Here is a 27,232-nt window from a genome sequence, read left to right as displayed (position 1 = left end):
TGCTTCCTCATCTTCAGACTGAGTGTTTTGATCCTTCTTGGGCTCACAGGCAAAATATTTCTCAATGATGTTTCTCTTGTTTCTCTGCTTGCTCATTTTCCCAGCCTTAGCCTGTTTTGGGGGTGCTTCCTGAGCTTTTGGGACACTCCCACAAGGGTCTCAGTGTGAGAGGCTCTGTCCTCTCTCCTGGTCTATGAATGACCATATGCACACAACTCTGCTATGGGGCTGAGATGGGGGGGGGGGCCCTGCTGTTCTATGGGGGGCCTAGACTATGATCAGGTTCTGAATGTGGTCAGAACCCCAGATTCCTGTCCCAGGGGCAGGGCTTGGCAGTCTCTCTCTCTTCACTCCCCTCCCTAGGTTCAATGGGTTCATGCCCTGGGGGCTCCTGCTTACCAGCTCTGCCTGCTTCTTTTTCCTGGATCCAGGCTGCTGCTTGCTGCTGGCTGTGTGCCCTGAGGGCTGGACTTCACATGCTCGCTCTGGCAGAGGTTCCCTGCTGTTCCCCCAATTTGTACCTGGTGTTCCCTGGGGTGTAGATCAGGAAACTTCCCCCACTGCTGTGAGCTGTGCCTCCCAGCTCCCTGGGGCTGCCTCTGGGAGGCTGAAGTTCTTTTGCTCTGGCAGGCCACCCCTTTGGGGAGCCACCCCTCTGGTGGGCTGCCCCTCCAACCCCAGGGAGCAGAGCCTTTCTGCTCTTTTCCAGGTTACCCTGAGTAGGAGAACTGCCTCACTGGGTTCCTCTGTGGGTTCTGTCTCTTGAAAATTTAATTAGAGTCCTTAGTTTAGAAGTTTTATGAGAGCATCCAAGATAAGATCTGCTCTTGTGCCCATCTTGGCTCTGCCCCCAGCTCTGGTCATTTCAACAAGAAAATTTGAAAGTCCCTTGTTTCATTGAAAAGTCCCTCTTTTCCCATGAAAAAGGATGTTCAGTTTTGATGGGCAGTTGATTCTTGGTTGTAATCCAAGCTCTTTTGCCTTTTGGAATATCATATTCCAAGCTCTACAAGAATTTAATGTAGATGCTGACAAATTCTGTATGAATTGACTGTAGCACTACAATAATTGAATTGTTTCTTTCTGGCTGTTTGTAGTATTTTCTCTTGGACTTGGGAATTCTGGAATTTGGCTATAATATTCTTGGGAAGTTTTTTTTCCCCCCTCTCTCTTAGCAGGTGATTGGTGGATTTGCTCAATTTCTATTTTACCTTCTGCTTCTAGGATCTTGGGGCAATATAGCTGGATTATTTCTTGGAAAATGAAGTCTAGACTTTTTCCTGGTTGTGACTTTCAAATAACCCAATAATTTTTAAATTATCTCTGCTGAATCTGTTTTCCAAATCAATTGTTTTTCCAATGATATATTTCACATTTTCTTCTAGTTTTTCATTCTTTTTAAGGATGGGAGGGACCATCCTTAAGGTATGCTTGTAGGCAGCTGGAAAGGAGACTGTAAGATGCATCAAGATGAGATAGAGGGAGAGGATATGACTTAAAAAGACAAGAATCTTCAAGAGGTGGGATAAGGGACAGATTGAGGGGTTGGGCCACTTCATTATAGACTAGAACAAAGGAGGATGGAATGGGGTATGATGTAAAAGATTTTTGAGATAATGAGGGAACTAATGACAGATGGCCTTTGTTTTCTCAGGAAAGTAGGAGGCAAGGTCTTCTGATAATAAAATCTGGCAGCACTTGGTGATGAAGGGCAAAATAGAAGACACACCTCTAAAGGAATAGGTATCCTCAAAGGATCCTTGATTTTAGCTGCACTTCCTCTCTCCTCCACAGTGTCAGTCAAATGTGGGTCTTTGGTGATAGGGGAATGAAGGAATGTTTGAAACATTTGTTAATAATTTGCTTCTCTTGTAAATTTTTATTTTTTCTTCCCAGGAGAGCATAAACTCCTAGAGGTCAAGGACTATTTTATTTTTAGTGGTTTCCACAATCATTTCCAGTGGTTGCAAAGGGTTCCTGAAAGGCAGATTGTAATAAATGCTATCTGAATGACTCCCCCCCCCCCAAAAAAAAAGTCTAAGGCAAGATTCAAACCCAGGTTTCTCTTTGCACCAGGTTCATGTTCTGTCTGCTCCCTCACACTGCCCATGAGTGAATAAATGGTGGTAGGTGAACAAGAAGCAGATTTGAGTTTCTCTAAGCCAAAAGCCCTGAATTTAGGAGCTTGGGACTTCACTGGTGAGGGCTGTCCTGAGAAAAGGACAGGAGGAAAGTCTAACCCTTTATCTCTTAACCTGTGACCTCCATGCCTAGAGTTAGGCCTAGAGTTTTCTGGAAAGCTCGAAGGCGCCTGGTAACCATAGCAACACAAGCCAAACAACCGGCCTGATTCAGCTCCTCCCCTCGCCCCCGGATGTTCTTGTCTATTGGTCGCGGGGACAGCCAATCCCCGGGCGGAGAGGCCGGATTCTCGCGCAGCCATTGGCTGAAGGCGGGAAGGCGGGTTGGGGAGCTCCGAGCGCGGCGAGTGTGAGGCTGCGCCGCGGCGGCCGCGTTTCCGGCTCGACTGCGGAAGGGAGGCGGAGGCGGCGGCGGCGGCGGTGGGGAACCGTTGGCGCGGCCCCGGGAGGCAGAGTGGGGCCGGGATCGGGTTCCGTGCGAGCGAGCAGCGGAGAGGCCGGCGAGATGGGTGGCGAGCAGGAAGAGGAGCGCTTCGACGGCATGTTGCTGGCCATGGCCCAGCAGCACGAGGGCGGCGTGCCCGAGGTACCGGGGCCGCGGCGGGAAGGGTGGCGCCGCAGCCCCCACGTGCCAGGGGCCCCCCTGCCCCCATCCCGTCTTCTCCCGCCAGCCCCCACATCCTGTGTTCCAGATTCTTTCCATCCTACCTTCACCTTTGGGTTCCATCCCCCATCTCCAGTTCCCCCATCCCCCATTTCTAGATCTCCTTCCTCCTGATCCTGGTCCCCTGATATGCCCCCCCCCGCCTCTAGATCGCCCCTTTTTTGCCCCCCCATCCCGTCCTGCTCCGTGCCCCTCCTCTTCATCCTGGTTTTCACTTCTCTCCCTCTACTCCCCATCTTAACACTTTCTAGGCAGCTCTTTGAGGTCTCTCCTTTTCATGTTCTTTATCCTGCCCCCTTCCTCATTTTAATCTCCATCCCTCCTGCCCCCATTTCATCGCTGATTCCCCTATCTCTCCTGCCCTCCCCATTTTATTGCCTTCCAGATGGCTTCCCCCTTCCCCATTCTAGTCTTCTCCAGGTCTTTCTCCCCCTCCATTTCTGACTTCCTTCCTGGTCTCCTCCCTATCAGTGATACCCTCCACCACCTCAAATCCTCTCTCCTTATTTTCCTCCGTTCTATTTCCCCAGTCTCTTCGTTATTTCCCATGTTTTCTTTCCATATTCCATTTCTCCAGGTCTTTTACTCCTACCTGCCCCCCCCCCCCTTTTTCCAAATGCTTTCCCTAGGTTCCCTCTCCCAAGGTCTGTCTGCAGTTATCTTCTCTTAAGCTAGTGACTCTGGCCCTTGTGGCCCGCTCAGTCATCATCCAGCAAGTCCCATACTCATCTCTTCCATCCTTGTATAGTCAAATAGAATAAAGCAGCGTTTAGAGTTTTGTATTCATTTTGGGGAAGGGGAAAGTATTGTTCCTTCCCTAAAGAGGAACTTGCTTTCATAGGCACTGGGTACACTACACAGACCCCATTTAAAAGCAGGCTGTCCAGCTCTACAAAGCTTGGAGGAGAGAGGTGGAGTCTGAGCAGTGACTGGATCTGGATTCAGACCTGGAAAAAGACTTCCTTGGGGGGCTTGAATAGGAATTAAGAGGAAGATCAGGTTCTAGATGGGCCTTTAAATACTCAGGGAAAGTTGAAAAATTGAACAGATCCATTATTATACAACTATCAAAAAGAGAATCCCAGCTATTTGACCTGTTTCCTAAGTGCTCTCTCTCTGTTTTCCAGCTTGTCAACACCTTCTTCAGCTTTCTTCGACGCAAAACAGACTTCTTCATTGGTGGTGAGGAGGGTATGGCAGAGAAGGTGAGGTGTCAGGCTTTGGCTCCTTTCTTGGGGGGGCTCAGAAATAAGCCGTGGTGTTGCCTCAGGACCTCCACTGCACCTGGCTCTCCTTTTGTTTGGAAAGTTGGTCCATTTTACAAATCTCTCCATCACCACAAGCACTTAGTGAAACATTGAGGGGAGCATAACCAACCCTTTTCTGGCCAGAGCCTAAATGACCAACTGTGAGAACTTTATTCAGCAGTGCAAACTTTATTCACAGTGCAAAGCATTAAAGGGTAGAGGTTTGCAGGGAACCCAGAGGGCCTTTGGACACCCAGTGGAGGTAGCAGTGGCGGTCATTTTACTTTTTATCTCTTTTGATTTTTGTAATTTTAGAATTTCCTTGGCATCATAGATCGAGAACTGGAAAGACCCATGCAGGTCATCTGTTCTAACCCCCTTGTTTTACAGAAAAGGAAACTGAGATTTAGAGGTGAAGGGACTTGTTCAAAGTAGTAAGTGACAGACCCTATCTTTCCCTTGCAGACCCTGGGCTCCCTGCAGGATTAACCAACCTGTGTTGGAAGTAGCAAAATTGGCATTAAAATTCACATCCAAGTTTCTTTCCACTGGGCTACACTGCCTCCTCAAATTCCTAAGGAAGGGATCTTAGATACCATCTAAGGCCAACCTCTTCATTTTACAGATGAGGAAGCTGAGGCCCAGGGAGGAAGCATGAATTGTTGTAGGTCATACAAGTAGTAAAGAGCTAAGCATTTTGTAGTTCTGGGCACTTAGATTTGATGGGAAAGAATGTTAGATGGATCTCATGCATGTAGGGAAATGAGGTATACAAAAGTATGGAGGTGGGAAACTGTGGTTAAGTCCGAGGCATTTTAGCAGCTATTACCATGTTTCCTGAAGAGATATGTTTCTAATCAAGGCATCCCCTTGTTCTGCTGTCCTGCATTGTGTAGATAGAAGTCTTCCTGTGAGTACTCTGGCTTTAAGTAATTGTTTTCTCATATTAGTTAAGTCGTAAGGCTTTATAAATTGGCCAGCTATGTGCTAAGCTGGAGATAGAACAAAAGGCAAAACCAACCTGATTTTCAAGGCATTCACAGTCTACAAGGGGAGGCAACCTACAAACAAAAATAGATAAATAAGATGCATCCAGGTTAAATGAAAGATAATCTATAGAGAGAAAGCCCAAACCTTTATGGGCAGGGTGGGAAAGAGGAGAGTTCAGCTTGGACTTGAAGGAAACCAGGAGACAGAATAGAAGAATTGGGGGGGCGGGCGGGTCATGTATAAGAAGATTGGAAAGTTAGGGAAGGGGCGACGCAGTGGATAAAGTACCGGCCCTGGACTCAGGAATACCTGGGTTCAAATCCGGTCTCAGACATAATAATTACCTAGCTGTGTGGCCTTGGGCAAGCCACTTAACCCCATTTGCCTTGCAAAAACCTTAAAAAAAAAAAAAGAAAGTTAGGGAAGGACAGCTTAGGAAAGACTTTGAATGACAAACAAAATTTTATATTCAGTCTTAGAAGTGATAGGGAACCCCTGGAAATTGATTTAAGTGAGAGGGAGAAAGAGGGAGGAGTGTTCAACCTGGGCTTTAGGAAAATAACTGATGACTAAGTGGAGGATGAACTGTTGGAATGGAAGAGACTAGAGGCAGAGACCAACTAGCAAGGTTATTAGAATAGTCCAGGTGTATAGTAATGAGGGTCTGCATCAAGGTGGTGATAGTATCAGAGAAGGGGATGTTTTTGAGAGATCTTGCAAAGGTGGAATCAATAAGGTAGGGGAGCCTGGGTAACTGGGAGGATGGTGATGCCCTTAATAATAGGAAAGTCAAAAAAAAGAAAAGACTTTAGAGGAAAAATAATGGGGTCAATTTGGATCATGATGAATTTAAGCTACTTTGGAGGTGTCCAGTAGGCAGTAGGAGTCTGGAGGTCAATTGAAAGCTCAAATCAGTGATTTGAGAATCATTAGCTGAAAGATGATAATTAGATCCATGGCTTCTGGGACAATCAGGAGGTAAAACAGTATGGTAGAAAAGAAGAGGGTCCAGGACAGAACCCTAAGGAATATTCAAGGTTCATAGGTTTGTCCTAGATGAAGATTACTTCAAAGGAAACTGAGAAGGGGTAGGTAGATGGGAGAAGAAATAGGAGAGAACAGGATCACAGAACTCCTAGAAAGATTACCAAGAAAAATGTGACCAGTCAGTTTCAAAGACTGAAGAGAGTTAGGATTGAGGGGAAAAAGCCCATTGGATTTGGCAAATAAGAGATAGTTGGAATCTTAGGACTTAATGATTTAGGAAGGATGGAGAGATTGGGAGCCAGAGTTAAAAGAATATGGGACCATGACTGGTAGGGAGGAGAGACAGAGACCAACAGCTGGAATGGTCTTTGGATAGTTTTAAGTGAGGGGTTTTGGAGTATGGGAGAGACCTAGATATATTTGTAGTCAGGAAAGAAGCAGCCAGTAAGACAGGAAGATTAGTGGGAAAATGACACTGCTGGAAAGGGCCAGTCTGCTGGAGAAGATAGGACTGAATAGGATCAGTTGTGTTTATGTATTTGACTTGGCAAGAAGGTTCCCATAATCTTTTGACACCTAAAAGGAGAGACCATGGCAAAAGTCACCTGACTGATATGAGAGGAGGAATGGATAATAGCTTCAATTTTTTTCCAGTATGTTATATGAGGAAAATGTTTGGAGTTTTTTATTTTTTTGGGGGGGGGGATTAACAATTTTCCCCCCAATCTCACTCCCCCCCCCAGAAGACAGTCTGTTAGTTTTTACATTGTTTCCATGCTATACATAATAATTACATAATAAGAGAACTTTTTAAAATTAAAAGTAATAGTTTTTGGTCTTTGTTTAAACTCTTACAATTCTTTCTTTAGATACAGATGATATTCTTCTTTGCAGATACCCTAAAATTGTCCCTGATTGTTGCCTTGATGAAATGAGCAAGTCCATTAAGATTGATGATCATTACCCCCCATGTTGTCATGTTTTTCTGGTTCTGCTCATCTCACTCAGCATCAGTTCATGCAAATCCTTCCAGGCTTCCCTGAATTCCTGTCCCTCCTGGTTTCTTTTTTTTTGTTTGTTTTTTAGGTTTTTGCAAGGCAAATGGGGTTAAGTGGCTTGCCCAAGGCCACACAGCTAGGTAATTATTAAGTGTCTGAGACCAGATTTGATCCCAGGTACTCCTGACTCCAAGGCCAGTTCTTTATCCACTACTTCACCTAGCCGCCTCTCAATCTTCATTCTTGACACTTCCTCAGACCCCTGTCTCCCCCCCCAAAAAAAAAATAAATGGCCCTGGTTCCTTGCTCTTACATGGTTGGAAAAACCCCTGAACAAGTGAACAAATGAAAGGTCTTGGCTTTGGATCACACAAGTCCCTTTCCTTCTTTTGGCCTGAGGTTCTATGAAATCTGAAATGAGAAGGTTGGAGCTGATGGCTTCCTAGGTCCCTTCTAACATAAGTGTCTGGGATCCTGGAATCCTGTCTGAAAATCAACCAAAGACTTCAAAAGCCTGGAGGCCTTGAGGAATGGCTCTGATGTAAGGGGTCAGCTGACCAAGGTGTTGAAATACTAAACCAGTCACCCATCTGCATACCTGGCCACTAGTAGGTAGTGGTACAGAGTCAGTAGTGACAGAGGCTTCCGTGTCAGGGAGAGGACAGAGGAGGTTTAAGAGAAGACAGCTAATTGTCCTCTACTGCCTAAGCCCCTTTGTTGAGCTTACTGAGTTGCATTAGATATTTCTTCCCTTTCTCAAGCTCAATTGATGGCAGGTCTTCTACAGTTCACTTTGATATGACCAGGCTAGTGGGCCTTGGGTTGTGGGAAGACATTGGGTGAGCCTGGCCAAGTCACCTGGGTTTCAAGATCTTTCTATATGAAGTGAAGTGTGTGTGGGGCGGGGGCCGGGATTGAACTTGGGTAACTCTTTAAGTCCTTTGCATCAATAGATTTGCTTTGTATGCCAACTTTTAGCACTGGCATTGTGAATATCATCTGTCTTCCCTAAGTTCAAATGTAACCTAGACACAACTTTGGCCCAAAGTTTATTGGTTCAATTCAAAGCCCTTATGTTCTGTTCCATTGGTACCCCTGTCTTGGGCTTTTGGGTCTCACCATTATTTACTTCCTCCATTTTTCATTTGCTGTCTGACCATCCATCCATCTCTGCTGGACACTTGGGAGGTCAGCTTTTCCTTGCTTTTGGTATCTGTTTTGCTCACTCTAGTCTCATCAGGTCACATGAGACTTTCCTTATTTCTCTTAAGTCCTTGTGTTTGTCATTGAACTGTGGCAAGTGACCATGCCCTCCCCTCCATTCATTCTTCTGGTGAACACTTCTCTATGACTGGTGTGGTCTTTTGAGTAATTTCAAAACCATGTGATGACAGTCTTGGAAGCATTTTGACACTTTGGAATATGGGTCTTCAATTTCTTACCCCCACATTCAATGTCATTTTGAGGAATGGATTTGTTGCCCTTCCCAAATCTGAGCCTCCATTCCCTTTCCAAGATAGAGAATGGTAACACCCAGGGTTGTTGTGAAATTCAGATGTGAACTGATGGAGGAAAAGTAGCAGCAGGACTCTGAAGCACTGTGTAAGGCTGGATTGTTGTTAGGCATTGCCATGCTGAGCCCTCCTAGACAAGTCCTGAGCAGCAGGTGGCTAAGGTCCCTAGGGATTCTGTCCTGGTCCTTCAGATTTGTATTGGTTTGGGTTTTTTTTTTTTTTGATGTCTTTTTTGGGATAGAGGCCTTGTCCTTCCTCACCTCATGAGGCTGACAAACAGCTGGGCTCTTGCCCAGTGATGTTGGCCAAGTTAGCAGATGGGTTGAAGGGATCCCTGTGCTAAGCTGCCACCCCCTCATATCTCCTGGCCCAGAATTCTCTGGGAGGCCTTGTCTGGAGCCTGACTGCTAGATCAGAGTCATAGCCAGGAACAGGGCTTCTGAGGGGAGCTGGAGCTGACACCCCCTGAGTCAGTGCTGTTTTGTGTAGTGCCCATAGCTGTTAGGGGAGATATATTTGATCCTTGAAAGTCTGACTTGGAATCCTAGCTCTGCCACTTATCACCTTGGCCAGTGATGGATCAGTCTGCTTACATTGATAAGATGTGGAGAATGATAGGGATTAAACTGCCCGGAGTTATGGCAGAGTACTGGAGCCACATCAAAGGATTGAAAAGAGGGCCAGAATCTGATTGGGAGCTCTACTCCACTGCTGTGCTGTTAGCTATCCAAATGGGCATGAGAAGGGAGCTGTAGGGCCATCTGTTGAGATACTGGGAATGAGTGGAGGAGGGCACAGGTGCTGATTTCAGAATAGAAGAATGGGGCATCATGGGGACAAGTGAGAGTGACATGCTGGCACATTCTGGAGCATGTTCTCAAGGAGAGTGTGTGTTGGGAGTGCCTTGAGGTGGGGGGGGCGGTGACTGATCAGAAAGTTGAAGTTCAGCTTCTCTAAAGCCAGACTGGAGAAGACGAAGCTACTGGTTGGCAAAGATGCTTCAGCTCTAACCTGACCCAGCTTTTCAAAGATCTCATTTTGGATTGTCTCCACGAAAGCTGTTCTAGAAAGTCTTGATTAAGAGACCTCCAAGAAAAGGCATGAAGGGGGCTCAGTTTGTAGGGAATTCCCTGATGGACTGCCTTAGGGTAGGGCTCAGAGTTTGACCTCAGCAGCTTTTAACAGTTTTATTAGTGTGGATAGAGGCATATTTAGTGGCATTAAATGTACATTTACAAATGACCTAAAGTTGGGCAGACAAGCAAAAGCCCAATGTTTCCACACTGGCAATCAAAATCAGATCATATGGTAAAGTCTTAGGCCAGTTCAGAAAATCAACTTTTGAAGTGCATTGCTTGATACTATTCACCTAAAAAAAAGTCTGGGGGGTGGGGTATATGTGTGTGGGGTTAATGGCCTGTCATTAGTGTGAGTCAGGAATATTAGAAAACAGCCAGGAAAGTGACTGTAGCCTCAGGTCCAGAAGCTGGAGGCTAGGCTGGGCCTGGAGGGAAGAGATGCAGCCACATCTTCAACTCTCTGATGAGCTTGGAGAAGAGGGCACCCTGGAGTGGAGGGACAGAAGAGTAGTGGTCACTGTACACCCCCAGGTTCTCATCCAAAGGCTGGACACCAATTCTTGGTCTCTAGGCTGATGGTAGGAATCATGGGGCTCATAACCTTTTTTCAAACTCACTCCCTTGGTTTTTTTTCCTGGGCTCCCTAGACCCTCTCTGTCTCCATTCTGCTTTGCAAGCAACCTCTCCTTCAGTCAAGAAGCAGCCATGGGTCCTGCCCTAGTCCCTCTTCCCCATTCTAGTAAATGTAGACCATTGGCTCCCTCCTAAGTTATTGATGTTCAGGGGCTGCCCCAGGACTGGAGAATGTCTGAGCCACAAGGATGCTTGATAGCATCACTTGCTTTCCTTGGCAGCCCCAGGGCCAAGTTGTTCCAGGCAGGGCTCAAAGCCAAACCTGTAGCCACACCCCCCACTACTCATTATCTCCCAGATTGCTGTGTGGGTGTGAGAGAATAGGAGCCCTCTTGACATCCCCTCCTCATTCCTGGGCCCCAGTTTCAAACATGTGAGCAAAAGGTAGACTTGGATCTGTTCCACCTGTCCTCACTGCCGGCAGCATCAGGTCTCTGGCATGAACCTGAATCAGGGATTTCTCGCCCTGACTTGAGAGGGCCGCCCAGCTGAGACCCAGTGGCTCTTTGCAGATGTCCTTGTTGGCCTAACTGCTGGGGAGGTCAAGAGAGTAAGGGATCCTGTTCTTCTCAGGCCTTTCCCCCCTTCTCTAAACCCTGGGTTCCCTTGGCAGGGGATGTGACTCAAGGAGACAACCTGGAGTACAGCACAGGGAGGCCCCAAGTGATATCTCTCTCTCTCTCTCTCTCTCTCTCTCTCTCTCTCTCTCTCTCTCTCTCTCTCTCGCCATTAGTGTTGGTGAATGGTTTGAGTTCAAGGATTTGGTAATTTATGCCTTAGCTCCAAGGTTCCTATGAGGCAATTTCTCTCTGTACTGACCCAATAGCCTACGCAGTGATGGTTTCTTTTTATTTTTTTTCTCCTCCCTGGGTTACAGGGGATGGTAGTGACCCCTCCTTCACCCTCCACACTTGGCTGGTGTCCTTTGTCCTGTTCAGGGGGTGGGGCTGCAGCATCTCATGGTAGAAGGGGATGGGAGATTGCAAATGGGGATTTGATTGGCCCAAGCACAACCTTCTTGGCAAGGAACTTCTAAGCCTTAAACTCAGAGTTCGATTCCTGGCCTCTCCCTCTCCGGTGTCTGAGCAGATTTGTTCAAGGCAGCTGGAGGTATGTTGGAGAGCACATTGGACCAGGAGTCTAGAACTGATTTCAAATCCAGCCTTAGACGTAGCAGTATGGCTGTTTTCTTCAGTTGTAAAATGAGAATAAGAATAACTGCCTCCCAGGGTGAGAAGGATCTTGTGAGGTGCTCAGCATGTCAGCAGGAACCTAGTCAGGGTCACTGTCCTCACCTTCCTCATTTGTTTGCCTTGATTAAGGCTCTGGCCATTATGCTTTGGGGTGGAAGAACCATTGAAGAGATTTAGCCCACCACTTAGCCCAGGACAGGGGCTAAGCCCATTATGTCCTTGGGCTCAGTGGCCCTTTCCCTCCCATGGTCTGGTCTTATAGACTGAGCACAGGTCTGTTCCTTGAGAGGCTGCAGCCAACCCTGCCATGGAACCTAGAAGCCCCAGACCCCTAGGTGTTAGAAAACCCAGTAGAATGAGCAAGGAGGTGGTAGGTCCCCTTCCAGATCAACTCTGTCAAATGGGATAGATGGAAACTTGAAGGGTGGTGGAAAGAGCACTGACTTTGAATCCCAACTGACCATGGACAAGGTTGAACCCTCACTTTCCTCAACTGTAAAGTGTGGGGTCTGGGGAGAATCTTTACCTTTAGAAGACTAGTACAGGGGCAGCTAGGTGGCACAGTAGATAGAGCACCACTGGCCCTGGAGTCAGGACCTGAGTTCAAATCCATCCTCAGACACTTAATACTGCCTAGTGTGTAACCTTGGGGCAGTCACTTAACTCCATGGCCTTGCAAAAACCAAACCGAAAAGAAAAGGCTAGTCATGGGGGGGGGGGTCCAGAACAATCAGTGCTTTGCAAGGGTAGTGCTTGTTTGCTTAATTGGAAGACCCTTTGAGATAGACCTATAGAGCTGGACGGAACCTCACTTAGCACGGAGTCTGACAGAGTTAACCTTAGAACTCTTGTCTCTGTCAGTGCCTCATTTTATAAAAAATGAGACTCAGAAAGGGGAACTTGGCTAAAGTTCTGTGGCCACTTAGTGCTGAGCTGAGCCCTGATCTTACCTGCCACTGCCAAGCTCTCATCACTGCTCCCTTGGTTCCTACTTCCACCTTGGCCATCCTTCCTCTTCTTCCCCTCTTCACTTGTCAAGCAGTGATTTGAAGAAAGAGAAGTCTTTTCATTATTTTGAGGGTGGTGAAAGAAAGGGTAGCAAAAAGGATCCCAACCAGGAGACCTTCACCTTAGGAGCAGGGAAGGCATTTTTTCCCTTTCCATTTCTCCTTTCAGATAGAGGGAACCTTTTAGGAAAAAAACCATGTGCTTTGCTGATAGGCTGAGCTGAGAGTACCCTAGACTTGGGCTTCAGAAGGTTGATCCTTACAATTGGGATGTTTGCCCAGGAGTTCATTGGGGTCACCTAGTATGACTGTATACCACACAAGAAGCCCTTTTGCTCCTCAACATGGATGGGATTGGCCTTTTCAGAAGCCATTAGAAATTTGGTGGCAGTCTCCAAGCCCCACAGGAGAAGCATGTCATGGAACTTGGAGTACTAGATGACTTGGTGCCAACCAGAAGCTCCACCATTTGAATCTTAATTGGGGACAGCCTATTCTTTAAGCCTCTTTTTGTAGGAGGCCTTTGAGTTTTTTTTGTTTTTGTTTTTTAGTTTTTATAAAGCAGTGAGGTTAAGTGACTTGCCCAAGGCCACACAGCTATTATTAAGTGTCTGAGGCCAGATTTGAACCAGGTACTCCTGATTTCCAGGATCGGTGCCACCTAGCTGTCCCAGTGGTCAAGTTTTTAGATTTTGAATAGGGTTTTTTAAATTTGCCCAAATTGAGGGGAAGTAGGGTAAAAAAGGTAGTGGGGTAGAGCTTGAGCAAGCTTCTCAAGCCCAGCTTCATCCTTCATTCTGGTACAGATTATTTCATTTGTAAAACAGAGATTGGACTTGGATGATATTCCTTGTTCTAAGGGCTTCCCAGTGCTGACATCTTTGTTCTCAGATATAAGCCTTAAATTGTCCAATATGAGATAGGATGAGCAGGGAAGGTTTTCTGGGATTTGAGCTGGACTTTGGTGGGCAGACAGGAGGAGGAAGCTCCAGTCTCTACCCTTTCTCTTGCAGCTCATCAATGAGACATTCTGCCACCACAATCAGTTGGCCCAGAAAGGCCGGCGAGAGAAGCAGGCAAAGCAGGAAGCTGAGCGGCGAGAGAAGGCTGAGCGAGCGGCTCGACTGGCCCGTGAGACCCAGCAGGAGGGCTCTGGCCCCCGAATCAAGGAGCTGACGGATGAGGAGGCAGAGAGGCTCCAGCTGGAGATAGACCGAGTGAGGCTGGGTCCCTGGGTCTTGTAGCATGGTGTGGTATGCTGGCAGCCAGACTACGGCACTTGGGACCATTATGTTTGTATTTTTTTCCCCATAGAGGAAGGGTGAGGATAACAATCAGAAGGGGGATGGACCAGCTCAGCCTCTGAACATCTCCTCCAACTCAACGGTGAGACAGGTGAAGAATCACATTGGGCATCAAATTGCCACTGTCTTCTCCATTCTCCCCCCCCCCCGCCCCCCCTCCAAGAGGGCTTTATTATTGACTTGTTTTTCTCTCTCATTTCCCCCTTTTCTAACGTTGCTAAATGCATTGGAAAGAGCCAGATCTGCCAGCAACAGATGAGGCAAACCACTATCTCTGTTGCCTAAATTTTCTCATCTGTAGAATGGGAACAATTCCTGCTCCATCACTTTGCCAGGTCTGTTGTGATTAAATACAGCTGATTTAAAGACACTTATAATTTTAAACACGTGCAGTGAGAGGCAGCTGGCATACTCAATGGAGACCTGGATTCAGGTCCTACCTCTGCCCCCTGCTGGCTATGACTGGCCACACCTCCCAGGACTCTAGACAAGTCGACTTGTACTGATAGAAAGTATCCTCCCCATCACAGTGGACCTTCTCTGTCTGAAGGTGGGTTGCCTTTCAGGAAGTGCAGGGGCTGGTTGGCTGGAGCTCTTCTCAGACCTTCATCAACTCAGCTGGCAGGGCCTTTGAGAAACCCAGGGCAGGCCTCTTATGCCTCAGGCTCACCTGGCTGCAATCTGTCAGGGGACTGGGGGATCATGCCAGATGCAATGACCAGTCCCTGATGAAGTAGGTGAATGCAGCACCAGCCATCTTTGGCCTCTGCCTCCTGGAGATGCCCACCTCTAAACTTAGGTGTGTTACTCTGGTCTACCCTCCCAGGCCCAGATTATGGGTCCATTGCACAGACCAGGCTCTTTACCCCAGGCCTTCCCATAGGGTTTAGAAGGGGAGAAGGGAGATGAGCAGGAAGAACTACTGAATTCTGCTTCCGAGCAGGAACCTGATGATGAGGATGAGGAGGAAGATGAAAAGGACAAAGGAAAACTAAGACCTAATGTGGGCAACGGAGCTGACCTCCCTCAATACCGGTGGACACAGACCCTGTCTGAGTTAGATGTGAGTGGTTGGGGAGAAGGGCATGTGGAGAAGGGCTGGTGCCTGGCAGCAGAGACCTTACTTTTCTCTCCTATCCCTCCTTCAGTTGGCTGTGCCCTTCCCTGTGAACTTTCGGCTGAAGGGCAAGGATGTGGTTGTGGACATCCAGCGGCGGCATTTGCAGGTCGGACTGAAGGGGCAGCCCCCGATCATCACTGGTGAACTCTACAATGAGGTCAAGGTGGAGGAGAGTTCCTGGCTTATCGAAGATGGCAAGGTGGTGACAGTGCACCTGGAAAAGGTGGGTCCCTGGCAGGGATTAGGGAGGCTGAAGAAGTGGGGTTTGGGGGGGGACAGTTAGGGAGCCCTAGTGACTGAGGAGGCAGGGGGAGGGGAGATTCGGAGACTGGGAGTGTAAGGATTGGTGAAGAATCTCAAACCCTTCAGGGCAAGACTTGCTATCTTGCTGGAAATTCCAAGGTATGAACCCTAAGAATTGCTTCCTGTGTACAACTTGTCCTCTCATCCTCCCAGATCAACAAGATGGAGTGGTGGAGCCGCTTGGTGTCCAGTGACCCTGAGATCAACACGAAGAAGATCAATCCAGAGAATTCTAAGGTGAGCTAGGCGGCTGGGCATCTGGGCAAGGCTGCCATTGGGCCAGGGTGATGCAGAGGGGTAACTGGTCCTACTCTTTGCCCACCTCCTACGCCAGCTGTCCGACCTTGACAGTGAGACCCGAAGTATGGTGGAAAAGATGATGTATGATCAGCGGCAGAAGTCCATGGGCCTGCCAACCTCAGAGGAGCAGAAGAAGCAGGAGATTCTGAAAAAGTGAGTGTTGAGGGGCCCTCCTGTGGGGAGCATTCTGCTGGCCCAGGGCCAAGGCAGCTGCTGCCAGCCATCTTTATGCTTTTATAGCACTACCACACCCCCCCAAGGGCATCTCCAGGGCAAGGTCATGCCTGGGGGAACTGGCAGTCATTGCCCCACCCTGGGGAAGGGTGCTGGTGTTGGCACCTTAGTTTCCAGCCTCTGCAGGCATGGAAACCCTCATCTCCTAACTCCTGGCTCTCACTTGTGCTTTCTCTTCCCCAGGTTTATGGAGCAGCATCCAGAAATGGACTTTTCCAAAGCCAAATTCAACTAGCACCTTGGCACCCCAGCCTTCTTCCCGTGGAATCCTATGCCCCTCCTCTCCCTTGCCTGATCTCTTTGGACACCTCCTGGAGAAAGGATTGTAATGCAGGAACAGGCATAGGACCCCTGCTCCCAGGGTGAATTTGGGCCCCAAAGGCAACTCCCAGGACTGTTCCTGAAGCCTCCAAGGTGGGAGAAGGAAGCTTGTAACCCCTACTCTGCCTGTTACAGAAGTAAAGGAATGTTTGACCCTGGCCTTTTGTCTTTCCATTAACCCATACCAGGGTGCCCATTGACAAAAAGAGGGACCCCTCCATTCTCTTTTTGGCCTCTGTTATGCTGAAAGGCTAACACTGGCCTGGGCTGCTTTGGCTGGAGTTAGGCCCCTGCCCCCAGGCCCTGAGTAAAGTCCAGCTCTGAGGCCCCTTGTTTGTTCCTCTACCAGAGTCAAAGTCTTTTGCTGTGCCTGAGGTATCTGGGGCCGTTGCCCTGGCAGCCAGAGTGGGGAGGCCACAACTGCCTGCCTCAATTGGTTCATCAGGAGCACTCCTGGACTGTAGGACTCTGGCAGTTCCTGGAAGGGGCTAGGCATCAGCTCAAGTTTTCAAGAACCAGGCTGGATTTTTAGTCCTCTCTAGGCCCATTCAAGGGGATACCACTTACTCGCTTGTTGTTGGGGGGACGACTGTCTTCCCAACTGGTTATTTCATAACAATAAGTTGCTCCAAATCCCTTCGTTTTCTGCCCTGAAGGAGATGCCAGAGGTGTGGGTCAGGTTCCTTTTCCCCCAGGCCTTGGCAGTGCTAGTCAGGCTTCCCCAAGGCCATTAGAACAGGTGTTTCCTTCAGGAGACTTTAGCCTGAACAGATGGGGAACATCCATCTGAAAAAAATTAATCCCTGGCCCCCAGGAGAACTTACACCCTGGACAACACGGGGAGCTGGCGCAGGGTTCAAAACTCCCCTGCTGTATGGTGGTCTCCCCTTGAGCCCCGGGACTAGAGTTGACTAAATTGGATTCCTGCTCCAGGCCTCATCACTGTGTGACCCAGAACAAATGCATAAACTTCAATTGTCGCTCTTGCTGCCCAGCAGTGAAGCCCAGAGGGGCCTTTGATTTGACTCATTTGGTGAGAAGAGACAACAATTTTATTGATATCATATAACGTTCTTGATCAGATAACATCACAGAGTTTCAGGTGGTAAGAGGAACCCGTGGAAGTGTAGGTAGCCAGTAATTACAACCACCAACCAATCTCTAGCGCAACTTTGCAAAATCCAATGGCCATTAGGTGACCAAATGAGTCAAAAGTGGGGAAAACTCAAAAAACCGAAGCCCTTTGTAAATAATGGCAGGTGAATCTTGTAATCACAATGTTGATGACTACATGAAAGAACAAATCCCATACACTAATAAGCAGAAAGCCCTTGGAGCCTGCAGGGCCCTGGGTACTTGGGGAGGGCAACTTGGAAATCCCTCCCTTGAAGAGCTAGTAAGAGAAACCTTTGGAGAGTAGGGGGAAGGCTCTGAAACCCAGTGCTTCATGGAATTAGGAAACCTTGAGTCTGGGGAAGGGAGTAAACAGGACACCAATAGATGGAATGGTGGAGACCCTTACACCAAAGGCATTTCTATTCAGAGCCTGAAGTCTGGTGTTAAGGTGTGAGTCCTCATCCTCAAACTGTGGAGGGCAAGAAGAATTGTTCATGGGGCCCATCTGTCCTGCCTGCAGTCCCAGGAGGCCCCCTGAGGGCTGGGGTTGGGGCTAGCAATACACTTGGAGCAGGGGTGCCCCTGAGGAGTCTGTCTCAGTTCCCTGGAAGGAGGAGTCGTGGCTTGGCGGATAACCTGAGGAGGAAAAGAGGGAAGGTGAGATTCAGGCACCGGAGCTGACCCCAGCTGCTATGGCTACCTGATTTTCTTCCCATTTATCCCCGCTATTGGAGCTGATAAAATAATGGCAATCTCTGGGATCTCATCCACTAAGTGTTATTTGTAGGCTTCAATTTCCCAATCTGAAAAATGGGAAAGATGCTCATCTAATTCCTCCTCCATGGCAATGTCATGAGGACTACAGAGGAACAGCTAGATAGTCCCAGTTTCTCTCTCAAAAGATGAATGTGGGCAGGGCTGGGCCTACACTCATCTCTTCAAATCACTTTCTCATTGGCCTGTGGACAGAACCACTGTTGTGGATAGAATCATCTGGTAGCTGGACGTGTTTCCTCTCCCTCTGGGGCTACTGACCTCAGCATGTCCTATGGAGAAAGTCCTTTTTTGACCAATTGGAAGGATATTAAGAGATCACCATCCACATCTTGACTGGAAACTGAAGCCCCAAGACATAGAAGGAGAGCCTGCTAGGACCTTATCGGACATGTGGCTGGGATGAAAGACCTGAGCTTTGGACTGCAAAGCCCTCTTCCTTCCCCTCCCAGCCCTCCTGGATGGACTTGCCTCCCCACCAAGCCCATCTTGGGGACCCAGACCTGGAGTTCCATAGGGCCTCAGTTTCCGGGCAATGGCATCTGATGTTGTTTCCTGGGAGATCTGCACAGTCAGTTCTGAGAAAAGAAATGATAGGCTGTCTTCATCCCCAAAGACCCCCCCCATGAGGCTTGGGGTGACTCATCCATCTTTACCCAGCTCCCCTTCTACCCTTAAAGGCAGACAGGGAAAGCCCTACACTATGATAAACCTGTAGAACACGACATGGGGAAGATGGCAACTATCCCCATATTAGAACATCTAGTGTAAGGATGAGGGAACCGGAAACAAGGGGTGGGAGTTAACAATGGAAGTAATTTCTGGCTTTGTGTGGGGAAACCTGTTGAATTATCAGGGCTGTCCCAACCCTACAAGTGGAAGGCCCCCCGCTGCAGATGTTCAAATGCAGCTCAGGTTGGGCTTTCTGGGATTCTAGCTTCTCATCCATGCAACCTAGGAAGACCAAGCTGGTGAAAGTGGAGAGGCTAGGGATGGGGGGAGGGGTTGGGCAAACTCAGGAGCCTTCATGCTAGACTGGGTTCTGTTACTAGCCTCATCACTCAAGTTAGATAGCCCTTTGGGCCTTAATCTGTCAAATGCAAATAATACCTGCAGTTACAGCTATTCTTCACTGGGTTGTTAGGAGAGTTTGATATTAGGGCTAAAGAAAGACATCCCTAAGGAGTTAGTACTAGTGAGAGAAGAATCCTAGAAAACTGGCTGGAGGTGGAGAGGGGTTGAGGGATGCTAGATATGTGTGTGTGTGTGTGTGTGTGTGTGTGTGTGTGTGTGTGTGTGTGTGTGTAAACATATGGACCCAGCTCCTTTTTGCCTTATGCACAGAGCAGATCATAGTACTCCTCTGATTAGTGATTTTCCATGCCTTCCTATCACCTAAGTTCTAATTCTTTTGCTTGGTATACCCCGCCCCCCTGCCCAAAGACTGGTACCATCTACTCCTGCTATTTCATATTTGTTCCCCACCTAGAAACTGGGTTAGTAACTGGCTCCAGGTCCTCATTGCACTTTATGTCTGATGTTTGTCTACTTCCCCTTCTTCCTTCCCTATCCCCCCCATCTCTCTATGATGTGTATCTACCTATTACATACAGACACCCCAAATTCCCATACCCTCGGGAAGCCTTCTCCAAGGCCTGGCTTTTGGTAGAACTTTTCCTCATGTCCCCAGTGTATTAGGATATTCTGTCTAGGGCACATCTATGTCTGCTTATTCCCCTCCTAGATCAGGAGTTTCCCGAAGGCAGGATTAGGGTCTAAAGAACTGCAGGGTGGAAAGCCGGAAGGGTCACCGAGAGCACCTGGGTCAAGCTCATTTTACAAAGGAGGAAATGGGCTCAGAAAGGACAAATGATGTGCCCCAAAGTCTGGCATGGCTGGTGGAGCTGGAAAGGACCCTAGGTGGGGGTGGGGGAGAAGGGCTTAGGAGGAAAGAACAGACAGACGTACCATCCTGGCTGAGGACTGAGGCCACCATAGTGTCAGTGCCACTGTCAGGGGCGGGCCCCCGGCTCAGCCGATTCTCGGAGGTGGTGGTGGGACGGTTGCGGCTCTTGCGGGTGCTGATGCGGATGATGCCTCGGACCAGGCGGCACTCGGCATCCTGCTCATCCAGGTGGTAGTCCTGCGTGATGCTGCTGATGAGGTCGGAGATCTTGTTGGTCTTCTCTAGAAACACTGTGTCCGAAGTGCACTTGGCCAGCTCATCGATCTGGTGCATGCTGAACAACTCCGTCAGCTTCTTGAAGATGAGGACATCAATCTCCCGGCTGCTCATGGAGCCGCCGCTCAGCTCAGGGAGGTCGAGGTCTGATTCGTGGAAGGAGTAATACTCCTCTGAGCTCCGGGGGCTCCCGCCTAGGGTCCCAGGCAGGCTGTAGCGGGGCGGCTGCTCGGCCAACGGCTCCTTGTAGCAGGAGTCGGCGTCTGGGGGTGAGGCTGGCGCACCCCGATACGGGTACACGGGGATACCCTTCAGCTTGACATCAGGGTAGCTGAAACTGCTGCCGCCAATGGGTGACTTGGACCTCTCTCTGTCTCGCCGGCTGGGAGGAGCCACAGCCAGGTTGTTGGGGGGTGGGCCCCCATTGTGCTCCTTTTCCCAGTTATCATCAGGAAAGTTCTCTGGAGGGCCCAGCGAGGGCAGGCAGGCCTCACAGCTGCGCATGCAGCCCCCGCAGTGCTGGTAGCAGGCCCGGCAGCGGCGGAAACAGAAGACAGCCTTGCATAAGTTCCATACCCACGGTCGGGGGAGGCAGCAAGCTGTGGTGTCCAGGGGGGCCTCCGCTGAGCCCGAGATGAAGGTGATGTTCTCCGACTCTCGAGCGCCGGGATCCTTGGGGTTGGGCCGGCGTACCCGTCGGGGCGTGGCTGGCTGGGCCAGTCGGCGGCTTGGCTTGACTTGGGGTGTCGCTGCCCCATATACCTCAAGACAGACCTCTCGGGGAGAGACCCCTGGTGGTCGCTCCCACGGGGAGGCCTGGCCTGGCCGGGGAGGGCAGGACACTGGGCGAGGATGTCCAGAACGCCGGCCAGGCATGGCTCACCACATTACAGGTGCCTGGGGGGGTGGGGAGGTGGTCAGAGGAAGACTGAATGACCCCTACCCCCCCTCCCAACTCATACCCTTTCCGCCTCCCTTCCCTGCTTGGGAAAACAATGGGCCTTGTATTGGGAGACGGGAAGGAAAAAGGTGAGAAGCATAACCTGGACCAGTTACCCTGGGGATATGCCCAGCCGGCCACCTCCCACTTCCCTCTACTCCCTTCCCCAAGACCTACAAGGCCATGAGAACTCTAGAGACCCAAAAAAACAACTGGGAGTCTTTATTCCCAAGTCAACTAGTCTGTGCCCGCTCCCCCAAATAAGACCAAGAAAACAGGGTTGGAATGAACTCTGGGAGCTATTACCTCTGTCCAGTTCTTTCTGTGGCTACCAATGGTGGTAGCAAGAATGGACCTGGGCAGGAGAGGGCTCACCACCCTGCCTGTGGTCACCTGGAAAGTGAGGTCGAGCTTCTTCCACACTCTCTCCCCTCCCAGTTTCCTCTTTCTCTGGAGCTCCAAAAGGTTGGCTGGTAAGTCTGCCCAGCCTGGGGCTTGCCCATGGCAGCCTCTCTCTCTCATACACACCCTGCCCAGGAGCTGACAACAAATTCCTCATTTTCAAAGCAGCCCAGAGAGCCCTGTTCCCCCCTCTCCCCACCCCCTCTTCCTCATCCTACCCACTCCCCCAGGGAGCTCCCAGCCCTAGCACAACCAGGATTCCCAAGGGCCTGACACCCAGGCCTAAGGGGATGATGCATTCACTAGTCATGGCAGCTAGGTAGGGCCCCCGCCCCTCCCACCTCCCTCTGCTGACTCCTTTCTGAGGTGTCAGGAACCCAGCCCCTTCCAGCTGATGGGACAGTGCTTGGAGGAGGCAGTGCAGCTCGGGCACTCTGCCTGTCCAAGGCAAATTCCTTCACTGCTGTTTTTCTACCTGTCTCCTGCCTCTGAATGGTCATTCCCCAAGGTCCCCCTCATCCATGCCTATCTATAGTCTCATCCACATAACCCAAGGGCTCCCCAAATGAGATCTCTGGCCCTGATCTGCATCTTCAAATGTTTTAAAATAATCTATTTCAAATAAGATAATGATGGGGAAGAGAACATAAATGCCCCTTTCCTTTCTCAGAAGGGAAACAGCTCATTTACTTTCTCTCTAAACCGGCTCTTTCCAGCTTTGCCCATGGTTCTGCCCAGGGCTGGATACCTCAAGTCAGCATTGGCTCCTTGCTCTCCTCTGCCCTCCCACAACCAGATCATTGCCAAGCCTGCCTGGTTCTCTCCCCTCCAGCACCCCACTCTCACCTAGTCCCTCTTTTCTCTTTCCTAAACCATCTCAAAGAACTTCCTTAACTGGTTCCCTAAGCTAGGGTAAGATTAATCAGTTTGGGGTTTTTTGGAGGCAATCTGGGTTAAATGGGATCACACAACTGCTAAGTATCTGAGGACAATCTTTCATTTAATATCACTGCCTTGTCACTCATGACCCTCTATACATCCCTATATATCCCACTTTCGATTGTCAAATTAAACCCCTCACTCCATATGTTGGCTTCCAAGGTCTTCCATGACCTGGCCCCAACCTACCTTTCCAGTCTTATCTTTCTCAGTTGTCTTTTTTGTTCTCCACACTGGTCAGGTGGGGCACTTGCTGTCTCCTGCATATACCATACAAATGACAATAAAACAAATGTTTCTGTCCCAACCCTGTGCCTTGGCTCAGACCATTCCCCTTATCCTGGATGTCCTTCTCTCTCCTTTCCACCAATCCAGGACCATCATTTTGTCCAATACTCAGCCTGCTTCAACAAGACTTCCCAGACTGACCTCAAAACCTTGTTCCTTAGTGTCACTCTGTTGTGTGATCTACATCTTCTTGGCTTTGCTCCCAGTTTCTTGGTCTGTTGATCACAATCCTGGATGAGAGTCAAGAGTTTGGCTTCCTTGGGTTCTTCCTCAGCACCCTGAGTTGGGGAGGGGAGGTAAAAGGGTCAGATGAGTTGAAAATAAAAGTAAACTGGTCTACTGGCTCAAATGGACCTATCACAACACTACAGAGCAGGGCTGTATAAGGCCCAAGAAATCATTTGATTTGGTGTTGACAAGACAGCCATGGGTGGGACTTGAAATTCAATAAATCTAGGAGTTTTTTAGGGGTGAATTAAATGTTTGACCAAAAATAGCAGACTAATTTTTAAGCTGATAATTTTGTATGGCTTGCAAATATTATAAATATTCAAATGGCCCTGGCAGAAAAAAGGTTCCTCACCCCTGCTATAAAGAAAAGTATAGATATGGCTAAGATCAACCTGGACTTCTGAAATAGCCTCCTAATGGATCACCTCCCTCTAGACCTTCCATATTATCCCCCCCCCCCCATCCTTCATGAGGCTAAAAAAAACCTCTTTTTGCATAGATATATAGTCATGTAATTTTGGCTTTAAAGTCTTCCTTGGTTCTCGATTGCTTCTGCCATTCAAGGTCCTCAACAATACGGTGCCACTCTAACCTCAGCAGTCTTAGTTCGAAGGACTGCTTGCCAAATAATTTGATTCTAGCCGTACTGAAATCCTTGCTGGCCCCCAAATGAATCTGCCCTGCATTTTCCTATCTCTGTGCCATGGCTCACACTGATCTCTTTGCCAACATGATCTTTCCTCTCTCCTCTTCAGTCAACTGTTAAATTCTTATTGACTCAAATGACACAGGCTTCTGCCAGGAAGTTTTCCCCAATCTCCCTAGTCAACAATGATCTTCTCATTATCGAAGTTCTATTATATCTTTTATCATGATAAATATTTCCTAATTATATTTTAATCTGGCCCTCATAGCTATCAAGGTCATATACCTCTCTTGACCAGTTTGACACCTTGGGTGGAGGTGGAGGTAGGGGTGGGGGTGGATGGTGCCATTCTACCAGCCTCTTCCCTAAATCCCCCACCTCCCAGCTACCATATATGTGTGTGAATGGATATATGTATGTGTATGTGTATGTGTGTGTGTGTGTGTGTGTGTGTGGCAAATTTGTCCAAAATTCTTCCCATCTGAAGCAAGATTTACATGGTAGGCGCTCCATGGGAATAGACACTTAATAAACACTTGCTGATTTAGAAATAGCAAGATCTATGCAGCTATTTCTAGTGGGCTTGAAAGCTTGCAAAGCAGTTTCCCACAGACATTTCACCAACACAATTCCAAGGTGTCTGAAGCCATTCCTGACCCTGCCAACTTCTAGTGCCCTCCCCAAACACCTTGTCCTGAACTACTTGCATTTATTTTCTTTATATTTGTTCTGTGCATGTATATACAATATAAATTTAAATTTTACTCAAAATCCTTGTAAGCTTCTCACGGACACTGTTTCACTGGCTGTTCATTTCAATTGTTTCATTCAGTCAATTGATAAGAATTGATTAAAGGCCTGTTCTGTGCTAAGCTTAAATACTTATCCCTTGGCACATAACTGGTCTTAATAAACACTTGCTGAATGAGTTAGATTCTATAGGCATCATTCCTATTTTACAAATGCGGAAACTAAAGCAGAGAAAAGTGTTTTGTTGTAGTAAAACCAAAAAAATATCTGTCAGACTCAGCATTCAAACACAGGTCTTATGAATTGCTTGTCCAGATCTCCACCTACTATACCACACTGACCCTTGTATAACCCTAATTGATAGCTTATTGACCATTAAGTACCTACTCAGTGACTCAGACTAAGCTAGGGATACAAAACAGTTCCTGCCCTCAAAGGAGCTTGCAGTCTAATGAGGGAGATACCATGTAAACATCTAGGTAAGAATAAACTATGGACAAAATAAATTGGAAAGAATTGGCAGAGGGAAGGCATTATAATTAGGAGGAAACAAGAATCAGTAAAGGCCTCTTGTAGAAAGTGGAATTTTATCTGGGGCTTGAGGAAGAGAGGAAGAAAGAGGGAGGGCATAGGAGATAGCTAGAGAAAATGCCCAGGATTGGGAGATGGATGGTCTTGTTTGAGGAACAGCAAAGAGGTCAATATCACTGGATCTAAGGTGGGGAGGGGGTGGCTGAAGAAGACTGGAAAAGTGGAGGAGAGGTTATGAAAAACTTTAAAAGCCAAACAGAGGGGGCAGCTAGGTGGCATAGTGGGTAGAACCCTGGCCCTGGAGTCAGGAGGACCTGAGTTCAAATCCGACCTCAGACACTTGATAATTGCCTAGCTGTGTGACCTTGGGCAAGTCACTTAACTCCAATGCCTTAAATAAATAAAAATAATTTTAAAATTACAGTCAAAAGCCAAATAGGATTTTGTGAAGGGCCAGGGAAGACACTAGAGTTTACTGGGCAAGAGGGGGCAAAGAGAGAAGATTTGAAGATGATGTCTATGTTGCAAACCTATGTGACTTCAACATGGAGGTACCTTCAATAGAAATAGGGAAATTAGAAAAAAGGGAGACTTGGTGGGGGGGGGGGGAGATGGATTCCTTTTAGAATAAGTTGTGTTTCAGATCTAGCTGGAGAATGGAGATTAGAAGAGGAAGGTCATGATATAAGTAGATTTGAGAATCATTAGCTTTGTAGGTGATCACTGAATCCATGGTATCCCTGGTGACATAGTATAAAGGGAATAACAAGAAAGGGCCTAAAACAGAGCCCTGTGGAATAACTGGTGTGACCCCATATGAAGATTCAGTAAGGGATACTAGAAAGGAAGAGAACCCAGAGAGAATAACATCCAGAAAATCTAAAAAAAAAGTATCAAGGAGAAGTAGGTTGATTAATCATGTCAAAGATTGCAATGAGTTCAAGGAGAATGAGGATTGAGAAAAAGACTGCAGATTTAGCCATTAAGGGTAAGTAACTTTGGAGAGAGCCAGAATTTCAGCATGACATTAGAAGCCAGACTTCAGAGAACTGAGAAGAAAGTAAGAGGAAAAGAAATGGGGCACTTAATGTGGGTGACCTCAAGGAGAAAAGATATGGTATGATGGCTAGTGGGGATGGAAGACAGACTTTTTTCAGGAGAGACAGATACATTTATAGGCAGTAGGGAAGGAGTCAAGAGTTAAAAAGAATCTAAGGGTAAATGAGAGTGGGGTTGGAGAATATAGAATCACTTATCCATGGAGAAAGGTTAGCATTGGTTAGAACAAAGGCTGTCTCTTCATGAGAGAACAAAGTGATGGAGATGGTAGCAAGAGACATCTGAGTGACAGAAAATGAGGAAGAGTGGAAAAGAGAAAGCTACTAGAATTTTGATTGAACAATACAGATTGGGTAGATCTCAAAGAATTAAGTGAGTGATGGTGGTAGGGCCAAGAACCTGGAAGTGGCAATGCAAGAAGCATTCCAACTCCTCTAATTTAATCAATGAGTTGTGGGGTAATGAGTGCAGGGGCAGCCTGTACTGGGAGAGGGTAGCCAAGGAGAGAATCAGAAAACCCCACCTAATAGTGACCAGTCAGGCAATGTAGTATGATAGAAAAGCAGTAGACTTCAGTGATGAGACTGAGGTCTTACTGGTTCTGCCACAAACAACTTGCAAGACCGGAGATAACTCTAGGTTCATTTCTCAATTTAAAATTAGAATAATATTTACATTCTTTAGCTCATAATGTTGTTGTGAGACTTACTGTGTCTTGTCTCTTATTGCCATTACCTTTCCTGACTCTGACCTTCCCTATTCTGCATGTGTCACCTCAGCCCTGACCTTCTGCATTCCAAAGTCCCTTCTTTTTCTAGATTTTTTATTTTATTTTATTAGGTTTTTGCAAGGTAAATGGGGTTAAATGGCTTGCCCAAGGCCACACAGCTAGGTAATTATTAAGTGTCTGAGGCTGGATTTGAACTTGGGTACTCCTGACTCCAGGGCCAGTGTTCTATCCACTGCGCCACCTAGCCGCCCCTTTTTCTAGATTTTTTAGATTTTTCAGCTCTGATGAAAAATCAGCTAACAAAAGGATGCTTAGATTACACTAGATGATCTCTAGACTGGGGTTTTGAAGAAGCTTCCCCAAATTGGGGGGTTTCCTGGCTTTCTTCAGGGATTTTATTTTTTAACCTGTAGGAAGAGATGGTTGGAAGGGGTTTGGAGGTGTTTACTGAAACAAACATAGAAGAAAAAGTCAAATGGCCCAGGCATGGTCAAAGTAGCTTAGTATAAAGTCTCAGTCACAAACTTATATGAATTGGGCAAGTTATCTCACCTTAAGGCCTCAGTTTCCTCATTTATAAAATGATTGTACATTAAATTGATGTACAAA

The 27,232-nt window shown here is 47.8% G+C and overlaps 2 protein-coding genes across 4 annotated transcripts in view; one reads left to right on the top strand and one right to left on the bottom strand.

The window, feature by feature from the left end:
• Nucleotides 1-2,516: 2,516 nt before the first annotated feature.
• On the top strand, nucleotides 2,517-16,226 carry NUDC (nuclear distribution C, dynein complex regulator). 2 transcript variants are annotated; one of them, XM_074218005.1, is made up of 9 exons: nucleotides 2,517-2,727; nucleotides 3,933-4,010; nucleotides 13,467-13,670; nucleotides 13,768-13,839; nucleotides 14,701-14,820; nucleotides 14,906-15,100; nucleotides 15,334-15,417; nucleotides 15,515-15,633; nucleotides 15,898-16,226. In XM_074218005.1, exons 1-9 carry the CDS (start codon nucleotides 2,647-2,649, stop codon nucleotides 15,947-15,949), a joined length of 1,005 nt encoding a protein of 334 aa, XP_074074106.1. In that variant the 5' UTR covers nucleotides 2,517-2,646; the 3' UTR covers nucleotides 15,950-16,226. The 2 variants fall into 2 exon arrangements, with proteins under 2 accessions (XP_074074106.1, XP_074074105.1); XM_074218004.1 differs by having other exon boundaries at nucleotides 2,518-2,727; nucleotides 13,768-13,848; nucleotides 15,898-16,225.
• KDF1 (keratinocyte differentiation factor 1) overlaps nucleotides 15,727-27,232 on the bottom strand; it is an 18,268-nt gene continuing 6,762 nt past the window's right edge. Inside the window, exons 2-7 of one of the 2 annotated variants that reach the window (XM_074218002.1) lie at nucleotides 22,818-22,954; nucleotides 22,578-22,648; nucleotides 21,354-21,587; nucleotides 19,894-21,004; nucleotides 18,429-18,503; nucleotides 15,727-17,787 (exon numbers count right to left, since the gene is read on the bottom strand). In XM_074218002.1, coding sequence (XP_074074103.1) covers nucleotides 17,705-17,787; nucleotides 18,429-18,503; nucleotides 19,894-20,983 — 1,248 coding nt within the window. In that variant the 5' untranslated portion in view covers nucleotides 20,984-21,004; nucleotides 21,354-21,587; nucleotides 22,578-22,648; nucleotides 22,818-22,954 and the 3' untranslated portion in view covers nucleotides 15,727-17,704. The remainder of the gene's footprint in view (nucleotides 17,788-18,428; nucleotides 18,504-19,893; nucleotides 21,005-21,353; nucleotides 21,588-22,577; nucleotides 22,649-22,817; nucleotides 22,955-27,232) is intronic. The other variant, XM_074218003.1, reaches the window with a different exon arrangement.

The sequence above is a fragment of the Macrotis lagotis genome, chromosome 1 (genome assembly GCF_037893015.1).
Source record: "Macrotis lagotis isolate mMagLag1 chromosome 1, bilby.v1.9.chrom.fasta, whole genome shotgun sequence".
In the NCBI taxonomy this organism is placed as follows: Eukaryota; Metazoa; Chordata; class Mammalia; order Peramelemorphia; family Peramelidae; genus Macrotis; species Macrotis lagotis.
This window is presented reverse-complemented; position numbering and strand designations above follow the sequence as displayed.